General features: G+C 37.3%; 1 protein-coding gene across 1 annotated transcript in view; it reads left to right on the top strand.

Annotated features, from left to right (window-relative positions):
* The window catches only part of LOC118325304 (spermatid perinuclear RNA-binding protein-like), a 63,043-nt gene extending 58,261 nt beyond the window's left edge, over positions 1-4,782 (top strand). The window contains exons 15-18 of the mRNA XM_035657928.1: positions 2,064-2,204; positions 2,291-2,414; positions 3,123-3,173; positions 3,274-4,782. Of these exons, the coding sequence (XP_035513821.1) occupies positions 2,064-2,204; positions 2,291-2,414; positions 3,123-3,173; positions 3,274-3,359 (402 nt within the window). The 3' untranslated portion in view covers positions 3,360-4,782. The remainder of the gene's footprint in view (positions 1-2,063; positions 2,205-2,290; positions 2,415-3,122; positions 3,174-3,273) is intronic.
* The last annotated feature ends 6,702 nt before the right edge of the window (positions 4,783-11,484 follow it).

Raw genomic sequence — 11,484 nt, 5'->3', positions numbered from 1 at the left:
ACACACACACACACACACTACTCCATTTCATAGATTTCCTGTCTTCCTTTCAGAGGGTCTTATTAGGAATTGATGATGGAGGGATGTGTTTGATGTTCGGCACCTCGGTGCTTCCTGCATATCAAAACAGCTTCACACATCTCAAAAATACCAGAAAGACATCTGAACATGAAACCAATTTTATCCCTTGAAATCAATCTGAACCACATTTCTCTCATATAGTCTGTACGAATTTAATGTTTCTGGTTTCCAGTCTCAATGTTTTGACATTATTAGGCACCAAGATCTTGTTTCCTTTGGGGATTATTTCTCCATTTCAGCCATGCAAGAATAAATAATATGTTTCCAGTTTATTTAGAGTAAACTAAAGAATGGTGTAGTTTGCATGGGCAGTGATACCCACATTGATGAGACGGATCAATAAAAGAGCACATTTTTATCAAGAATCAAATGAAGGCATTGGGCCTCATGGATTGTTCTTGTATTCTTATCCTGAACTGCTTACTTTCTCCTGAGGTTTGCTCTTACAAGTGTTTTATGTCGTATTCAACAAACTCTTCAACAAAAAGGTCCAGTGTGTAGGATTTAGTGGCATCTAGCGGTGTAGTTGCAGATTGCAGCTCCCTCATTTCACCCTCTCCTTCTAAACATGAAGCAGAAACTATGGTGGCCGCAAAACATGCAAAAAACTTGAGGGTCCTATCTACAGACAGCGTTCGGTTTGTCCCTTCTGAGCTACTGTAGATAACACCAGGTTATTCTAAGGTAACAAAGGGATTCTTATTTTCAGGTGATTATACATTAATGAAAACCCTTCCATTTCTGCCAGTAGATCCTCCTAAATGTTACACAATGGACCTTTAAGTGCACAGACTGGTTTCAGCCTGACGAATACCACCAGTTCACAATTAATTTCATACTGCTAAATGTGTCTGCTGATTTCCAACAGCAGGACTTGAAGCTCTGAAGAGTCACTAGTGGTATAAGAGACTTAAGGCAGAGCTGTACTGTGACAGAAATAAAGAGGAAATGGTTTAACACAAGTTTACATGCTAAAAAAAAATAAAAGCAATGTGGTCCATGACTAATATGAGAGGACATGTTACAGCCATAGAGATATTAGATGAGAGACTATTATACAGTAGGTGATTGTACACTGTGGGTTCAACAGAGGATGATTTTGGACAGAGACTGAGACTTGAGGCAGCAATTTTCCTAATAACTGTGTGGCTTTGTCAAAATTTATAATTAATAAATACAAATAATCCTGTGTAAATTTGCAAGCCGTGAAGATGAAAATAGGGTGAACAACATAATAATTCTGCATTAAATTTGTCTCATAAAAATATTTCCCTATCATATACAAACTTAAAACACTCCATGTGTAAGTGGTTTGTGCATGAAGCCCACCTTGGCAGTCCCACCCTCTCTGTTTGACAGGCGATGTCATGGAGGTAACAGTGCAGAAACAGAGCACTGAGTGTGAAGAAATAAGGCTGCCACTGACAGGTTCAGTGTGTGATGTCTTAAACAGTCAAAAATCTCAAAGGTGATCAGATGAATCAAACCTTAAAGTTTGAGAAGCTGTGACTAGCAAGTTATTGATGTTTATATTTAATAAATTACATTATTACATCTAGGGCTGCGACTAGTGATTATTTTCATTATTAATTACTCTGACTATTACTTTCTTGATTAATCATTTGGTCAATAAAATGTCACAAAATGCTCATCATAGTTTAGATGATGTTTTCAGAGTCTGTCCAACAGTTCAAAGCACAAAGATACCCGATAACTATCAGATAGGAACATTTAGAAGCTGGAACCAGAATATGGTTTTCCTTAAAAACTGAATTACAGAATTGCTTCTTGACATATTACTGTCAATTAACCAATTCATTATTTGTTTTAGCTCTAATTCTATGAATCTATTAATCATCTAATTGTTTCAGCCCTGCTACAAACATCATAACAAAAACAAAACATTAAATGTAATTCTTCTAATACATTTTATACAAACTTTATTAGAAGACATTCTCCCTGTGTGTTGTGTGGTGTGACAGGTGGAGGTTGACAAGCAGGTTTTTCGGGGGACGGGTCCCAATAAGAAAGTAGCCAAAGCCAGCGCAGCACTAGCCGCCCTGAACAGCCTGTTCACTGGCTCCAAATCTACGACCAACAAGAAGAAACGGCCCAACCCTCCTGTGAGTAAAAGAAAAATGCTGCTGTAGTCAGCCTTAATGTACACTGCTGATGTCTACTCTGTCTCTGTCTGTCTGTGTTTGTGTAGCCAAAGCGACCCGTAGCCTCTGTGCTCACCCTCCCGGCCCTCGCTGCCAGACCTCCACGAGTCCCCGTCATCCCCAGAGCTCCATACATCAGCACCCCACCCACACATGGCTACATCCCCCCAGGTGAGTCCAGCTGCACGGCACCAGTCTGACATAGCCGGTTTCTGTTTTGTTTTTTTAGGATTTATACCAAGTTTTAAAAAATATAAAGACTGAATCAACAAATGGTCAAATGTGTTGATTATTTGGTAAAATTACAGTTTTCTTCTTGTTCATGTGCAGTTTTAATTTAGATCCAAAATGTACTGGGTTTATTCATCTGAAAAATAATCAGAAGGTTCTACTTGTGCAAGCTCAAAGTTGTACTAGTTGTACTGTAGGGTTGTTGGTTAAGTTCTGGTTGGGTTACAGTTTAATGGTGAAGTTGGCAACAGTCTCAATTTCGTCTTGAAGTTCATCTCATTTTATTTTTATCTTTTGGAGAAAAATGCATTATCAATCAGAAAGCACAGAGCTTCTCTAAGGCTGCACAGTCCTCTGAATGTGCTCTATTACTGCTAACAAATCCTATTCTATATGCCTCACAATACACACAGTGACAGACAATCATAAAGCATACTGTGTTGGAGTATTTACATTCCTTGATATCTTTCAACATGTTTGTGAACTTCTGGAAGAAACAAACCGGACTGAAAACAGAACTTTGTTGGCTGCTGTAATGTGGACCTCGGGTTACAAACATTGTGAATGATAGATAATCTGATGGGAAACATTACAGTTTGTTTTCTGTGTAGTAACAATATATGATACTTTCTCTCTTTATCCTCAAAGGTTTTGGTGCTCCTTACGGTTACAGCCCTGCAGGCGCCCTCCCTCCCTACGGTAAACTCACAGCCACTCTATCTGATCAATAATCCATCCATTTGATTTGACCATCACTATATCCCAACCTTTGAGTTCTTTCTTTTTTGCTCTTCCTCAGGTTTTCCATCTAGAATGCCCTCAGTAGTTGTCCCAGTCATCAGAGTCCCCACAACATATCCCATCACCCACCTCTACCCTTATTAGGACCCTCCATCACCTCACCTCACCTACTTCCTAAGAAATCCCTTGTTAAAATTATATCCTGACTTTTACTGTGTGTTCCTCTTGTGGAATCATTGTTATATAACATTTTCCTTCTGTGCTTCATTAGAAACCAGCTAGATTAAATTGGCCATTAGAAATGTGTGTGGCAGTTTCATTAGTATGTGTGTGATCAGAGTTTGACAATCTTTGATCAACAAACCATCAAGCAATGAAAAACTGAGTTCAGCATTTAGTGAGCTGGGAAAGACTAGTCAGGTAAATATAACCGGGAGCTAAACGTCAACCTTAGGGTACTAAATGAATATCTACTCCCACCATAGAAGACAAAACCATACTCCAAAGTAAGTCAACTAAATAAACAGTTTATGTCATTATATGGATGTAAAATAATAATTAGCGACTCAAGGAAACTGAAAAAAAACATTCAGACTACTAAATATCTCCTGTAAGGAAACAAACATCCTCTGTATATTTAGTTGGTTAACTTCCCCTACAGTCACTGTTGGGAGCTTAAGGGCACCAACTACTACATATCCAATGTAGGAACCTAAATAAATAACCACAGAAAGGAAACAAACACCATCTGTTAGGAACTAAAGGCACAGCTCTCTTACTGAGGCTGTTTTTTGTTTTGTTACGTAAAGATCCCTAAACCCCAACTACTAGGCTGTAGTAGGTTCACTGTTAGAAACTAAATAAATATCCACCGGATATCCTCTGTTGGTATCCACCGTGTTACCCACAGTGGATATTTATTGTTTTCTACAGTGGATATGTATGTAGAAAACAAAATAAATCACAACTGCACACCAACTACTAAATATCCATTGTGAGGAACTAAACATACACTGCAGCTAACTAAAACTGTCACTGTAAGGAAAACCACCTACCATACATTGATGAAGACGTATACAAGGTAGGGAACTAACTCAACATCCACCATAGGAAACCAAGTCACTGTGGGGAGCTTCATAAACCAGCTCAAAGGAACTAAAGTAACGGACACTGTAGAAAACTGAGTAACCAAATACGCAGATAGAAAAGTGATAGCATGTAGACAAAATGTAATTGTTTAGAGAGCTTCTTTGTCAAAAGGTTCATCGCTCCTTTAAGAATCACTCATGGATGTGAACGCTGTTTTGTTTTAATTTCTCTGTTTTTTATTGATGTTTTAAGTTTCTGTGGAGGGATAAAAAAAAAAAAAACAGGTTTACATTAATCAGTTGCACTGAGAAACCTTTTTCCTTTTGTTTGGATATTGAATGTCCGAGTTTACAGTTACTTGTTGAGCTGTTGAGCCATTTTGTGTTGAGTTAAAATACTTTCTTTTCAGAGAGAGATTTTATTTTGACCTGTTTGTAAGTAAATACTCTGTTTAAATAAATTAATATTTTTGTCAACAGCTGAGTAACTTGTGGTTCATAAGTTTAAAATGATTCATACACATTTTATCCACAAATGCCTGCAACAGTATGTACCGTCATAAAATAGTATTTTAAATTATTACTTTCAGATACTGGACAAGTTGTCTCATAAAAACCTGTGAAATATGACATTATGTCTGTAAAGCCACTTACACCCTGCACTACTATCAATCACTCCAGATATAAAGTAATTTCTGCGTTCCACTTCCTCAGTTGTAAAAAAAATTTATCAACTTCAGTCCTCATAACTCGAATATTTAAAAAAAACACAAATACTCTTCCTTTTTGGCATTATTTCTATCAATAATAACAATAATAATAATAATAATAACATTGTAGTCTCCAAGTTAAGTGCTGAGATCTGGGAGTGCAACAACGTCACTAGAGCAATGAAAAATAGGTAAGCACACCATAGAATTATTACCCAAACTGTTTCAAATATTATACAGTTTACAGACCCACTTCCTGCTTCAATTTTAACCAACCGTACATAGTGTAGTTCTGTTTTCCTGCACGTTGAGGGATTATTAAGACATTTCAGGTGCTGACTTCTCAGTGATGTCCCTATGTACCCAGATCTCAGCGATTACTTTGAGTACAAATTTAGAATAATTTGCTAAACCGCTCACCTGAACAGCAATTGTTCAATCATACTTAAGCAACTGTAATTAGACAAGGCAGATTTGTCAAGCATTGGATTTCTCCACATGTTGGAGTTGCCACAGAGATACTCAATATACAAAGAGGTTGAACAATGGTGCATTTTTTTAGCTTTTCTGAAACAGAAAATACAGGTGTGAAAGTGTTTACCTGCTCTAATGTATGTAGCAAACAGTCATTTTTTGGACATCAAGAAATGATGTCCAAAAATAAGACTCCAGTTGTACTAAACTGGAATTACCCTTAAAGTTAAAGCTGTTGAGGCTGTTTCACACATTCACATTAGCAGTTTGTTATAAATGCTTTGCCAATCTGAACACCCAGAATTCAGCTGTGCAAGAGACTTTTGTAGAGAAACAACTTTATAGTCCTTGCTATAACGTTAGGGGTCAGTAAGTGTGACAGGCTGCAGTGGATCTTATTTCCCCTGAGCTTTAAGAGTTCTGAGAGCTGCTAGAAAAGGTAAGTCTCCTGAGAGCAGCTACAGCAATAACAACCGCTACTAGAGTATGTAATCGGCTTTGAATTTGCAACTTTGTCTTCAAACCAGTTTTCTGTGACAATATGGTTGTAAGCATGAATGGATGTGGGAAGTGCTTCAGAGGATTTATTAAGTGAAAATGATTATTTTTGTTCCTGTTGCTCGTGTCTCCTGTCTGCAGGCGGCCTGTACATCGACAGTGCCTATTACCAGCCGCAGACCATAGCCACACCGATCATTATCCATCTGGGCCCTCAGGATCTTTTCTGACCCCGCCGATGTACCGAGACCAGCCTCGGCAACAGCCTCGACCTCCTGTTTAATCCCTCACCCTAATTAAACTCTGTCAGCGCCTCTCAATTACTGCAGCGCTGCTCCGCCGGGTTTCTCCCTCCACACAAGACACAGCAGCAATATTGAAAGCAATATGGAGGAGAAAACACCTTGGGCAACACTCTGTCAAGTCCAGGTCGAGTTTTAGTGAAGAAGAGGCCGCAGCCGAGACTTTGTCTGACCCAGCTCACTCAGAAAATGTCAATAAAACACAAAGCAATACTTCTTCTGCCTTTGGGAATTTTCGAAGTTTTCCAAAGCAACTTGACTCGAGTCAAGTCACTGAATTCAAACAGACCATCAGCACCGGCACATTCCCAACAATGTGGCCTACTGTAAATAAATACAATATTTACTATCTGTATATATGTGGATGTATGTGGGTTTTGAATATATATATATAAAGATGTTAATATGTTTGAATATGTAAAACCCAACAATGGGTAAAGAAACATATTTATAATATATCTCTGAATGTAAATAGTGACTGAAGTAGCTTTGCATTTAAAGCACTATCAGAAATGCTATCTTTAAATATTAAGAGTTAAATACATTTTACAAATTGTCTATAACACTGTATTGGTATGTTGATGGCATATAATCCCTATTTAAACATGATTACACATAGTAGACTAAGTAGTAATTTTCCATCTCAAAGCACCAAGATAAGTATCACATACAATCTGACAATACCATGTTTTAATGATTTATGTTCCAACTAATAAGCTCTTAATTTGAAGTTTGTATCTGACAAACTCTCCTGCTGTTACACATCTGTTGGGTTTTGGTTTAAATCAGTGGTTCCCGACCTGAGGGTAAGGACCCCCACTAGGGGTCACAGGACAAACCTTAGAGGTCACAAGATGATTAACAGAGGAACACCGCAAACAAAAACATAATTATTTTTCATACAATTTTCTTCATTTTAAAGGCTCTTAAGACAAAAAGGTTAGAAACCACTGGTTTAAATGGTTGTAGATCCTCAAAGAAAAAGTGCTGGGTTTTAGAAACTTTAGTCTCTATGCTAATTAAGAAATATAAAACAAATTCTTATAATCCTGGATTAAAGGCTTTATCACAGTATATGTAATTGTATATTGCAATATTAATGCATATTGCAATATAGTGAATATAGAGAATACATTTAGAAAATGTTAATGAATGTCTGCTTTTGGCTAATTCAGTTAAGGAACTTTATCACGTCAGTGCAAAAATCATAAAAGTCTAATGTTGTCATACAGCCATCCTCATGTTTGCAACAGTGGCCACAATGGAGAGATTACAAGGCCGGATACTTCTGTATGAACTGGATCAGTTGACACATTTATATCATCTCTTATAACACCCAATCTCTAATTTACATGCATATTTACATTGTATGGTCGGTAGTCTTTACTTCTCCCATCGAACATGGCCCAGACATTTTTAGCAATGCCAATGCAGACATTAACATTTTTAGACAGATAGCATGTAAAGAATGAGTAGAAACCATTTAGACAACAAATTACTATATATACTGCACGCAGAGCCGCACTGAAGGGGGTTTACTTAATTTGTTAGCATTCAAGAACTACAGCTCTACTACACTCTAAGTGCAACAAAATAATATTTTATCTTGTTTAAATGACAAAGTGCTCTGATTTTATTGTTCTGTATCCTAGAAGATACGCAATTATTTTAGAATATGGACAGAAAACCTCAGTATTATGTTTCAGCTGAACAGCAGGACTGATGAAAGAAACCCTCAATATAAAAACACATGGAGCAACAGATGCCAGTGTGGGACTTCCACTTTTATGTGTACAATGTTTTCATAGTTTTTAAATGTTCCCAGTTGTTGCTTAGAGGCTCCTGCATAAAACAACTGAAACTATAATAAATATTCAAAAAGAAGATTGCCTGTTTGGAGAAACTGTGGAACTTTCCTTGAGGAGAATTTATCAAAATTAATCTTAAATGCCAAGAAACTGGTGAAAAACAATTTACTAAAGCGAGCTACAATACTGGTCCCATTTTCACATTACACTGAGATAAATGATCTGATTTAAAGCAATGATAAAGTTTTATGAAGCGGCACCAGATTAAGATGTTTTTGGTGCATTCCTTGAATGGAAAGCACAAACACAATGTCTGAAGCAATATTCAACTCAGGAACATTCAAAGCATAAAAAAACCACAAGAATGCAAACTTCATCTGATTATGAGATGTGCACACAAACAACTGAAAGAAAACAATCTACAGCCTCTGTACTGTATGACTCCATGTTTTGACAGAATGTGAATGCCACTGTGGATATTTTAAATATTTATGTAATATCCTGTACTGTTTAAGTGTTGATGGGTGTCTGTGGTAGAATGTAAAACCAAATTTAACTACTTCTGTAAAAGAATAACAGGGCCAAAGATCACAAAGGTCAAAAGCCTCAGTGAGCGCAGAGTGTTCACAAAGCTTTTACTTAAGAAACTCTCACTTCTAGAATTGGCTTAAAAATTGGAGATAATGGATGATATTGGAGATATAAAGTCTCTGATATTAAGTTGTGATTACAGCCCCTGACTGTATGGAAGTTCATTAATGACAAAATTGCACATACAGTTCAAATTATTACTGTAATTTATCTGCAACAAGGGCACACAAAGATTTGTGCTCAGTTTAGAATCTGCCCCCACTAACTAATGTCAGCAGACATATATTAAATAACCACCTCAGAAAACCTGTATAAATAACAAAAAATTAATTCGACTAACAAATTTGTATAGTGCCAATTCATAACAGAACTTATCTCAGGACACTTTTCAAATAGAGCAGGTCTAGACCGAACTCCTTATCTACTACTGAACATATTACCACATTAAAGTCATACAGGAGTTTCCAAAATTGTCAGTTACCAACTTTTAAATACAGTTTACACACATACACTCAAGTTGTAATCATCATTGTGTATTTAGGATTTTTTTGAAAGCTGCGTCAGATCTGGCACTTAATAAAACAGAAGAGCCTTTGGATGCCTCACATCAGCCAAAGTCCATGTTCAGGGTCATTAAGGATATAGTTATTCTTAAACCCTCACCAACTCTGCACTCATACAACCATCTTGTTTGCCCGACTTGAACATTTGCATGCTGTAAACATGGGAATCATTCCTGTCTGTACAGTCCATCCAACATGATCATGGCAATATCATATCGCCCAACCGTAACTGAGAGCAAGGAAGTCTGAAGATTGTGAGCAAAAGAATCTCTACTGCTTCCTCACATCTAAAGACACAACTCCTCTGGCAGTTCGATCACATTCAGACCATTTATACTCTTTCCCAAATCTTGTTCTCTCTTTGCATGTTCTTAAGTCTTTTGTTCTTAACTTAATGATACCACTCACACTTGTTTTGGTCTCACTCAATAGTGTCTTTTCTGAACTTCCATACTAATAGTTGAGTACAGCTGCAGTAGTTTTCTGAGCTGTCTGGCTTTGAGTGTGATTTTGGCAACAACCAGGATTCTTGTCTTTACTGTGTGAAATCAGAAATGCTTTTCTGATTTGTAGCAGTCATGCAAAAATTGGAAATTGAAAAAAGAAAAAGGAATAGACAGGAATAGAAGCAGCATGAGAGAGGTCTGAGAAATGTATGTGGTGTTTGTTCCTTAGCTCTTCTTCATCAGGCCGAGTGTTCCAGTCACACTCGGCTGCTGCAGAGCTAATTACATCTGAGTGAACAAAGAGAGAGTGAAATAAACGTCCGATAACACACTGCGAGGATCAAACAACCCCCCAAAACAAGACATATGAAAAGCTGCGACACTTAAAGAGAAAAAATGTGTAGGAAGGCTGATTGTAACTCTGCAGGAAGCTTATTCGGTGTCCAGTATTCCACTGATGTTCCCCAAATCTCACCTCGGTGCTACAGGACATGTACAGCCGTCTGAACATTACAACACAGGAGAATAAAAACCGACTTAACAGTTTCATTTTTCAGTGGATCAAAATTACTACCACTTATTGTCCAGATAACATCCAGTTTATTGTTCTTGCCAAGATCATCACATAGCAGTCTAAGTGTTGATGTTTTCCCCTGTTGGTTTATGACTGAAATATTTATTTAAGTCTATTAAATAAACTTTCACTTATCCTACAGCCGTAATTTGTGAGTATTTTTATTTTGTTGTCTTTTTTTCCAGCGCCTCAGTTACATGTCACTCACATGACTGAATAAACACTGTTCAGGTCCATCTTAAGGTCAAACATACTGTACTGCAAAACAAATTTCTTACCTTGAAACACAGCTAGGTGCCGGCCAGTGTGAGTCGGTCAATATTAAAACAGATTGCTCAATGCAGGAAGCAAAAAATAATGAAAATAAAGTGGAAATGGAAAAAGCTCCACAAATCATTGGTTTGTTCTTGACATGGGAACAGTAGTTTGACAAAGTTGGTGGAGATGGCTCAGTGTTTACATCGATGTGACTCTTGTCCATGTGTTACCATGTCATTGGTATTCAACTAGTGAGTCAGTCTGTTTACATATATAATTTGTATCTCTGTCGTCACATACTTTCTTTTCACTCTGCCTCCTGCTCATCGTGTGCAAACAGAGCCCAGCTACACAGATAACACAATCTGCCTACTAGCACCTCTAAAGATCCCTAATTGACACATTACATTGGTTTTCATTTAATCTGCACAAAAATGGGGAGAGGGACAGTGTGGATTTTAGGGCTCTGTTAGCCTTGAATTGGTGTAGGTTGTACAAAGATTTGGGGACATTTTCGTTGGTGTGGCTCAGTCTATAAATTATTTAAATTCTGTAAACTTGATAGATGGGCACTGTTCACATAAAGTATTTCAATGTGCATTACATTTCTTGGAACAGCTGGTAGCTTTGTTTAATTCATTTAATCAACCAGCACCTCTAAGACTCATTCATTAATACATCCAATATGACTATTGGCTGTGTTACGATTTATGATTCTTTGCCAGCACCAGTAACTTCCTAGATTTTATTTCCTTTAGACAGAGCCAGGCTACGCTAAGCTAGCCTGTGTCTTTGTGCTAAGCTAAGCTAACCAGCCAGTGATGCCTTCATATTTAATACAGACATTAAAGTAGTGATCTTTTTCATCCAGCTTGCAGCGAGAAAGCATATAAACACATTTTCCAACATCATGGACTTTTTCTTTATCACCAGTAAGAATAATAGTTTTTATTACAA

Source organism: Morone saxatilis, unplaced genomic scaffold (genome assembly GCF_004916995.1).
Source record: "Morone saxatilis isolate NCDOM2014 unplaced genomic scaffold, NCSU_SB_2.0 Contig16, whole genome shotgun sequence".
Lineage (NCBI taxonomy): Eukaryota > Metazoa > Chordata > Actinopteri > Moronidae > Morone > Morone saxatilis.
Note: the sequence above shows the minus strand (reverse complement) of the source record. Positions and strands in the feature narration are given on the sequence as shown.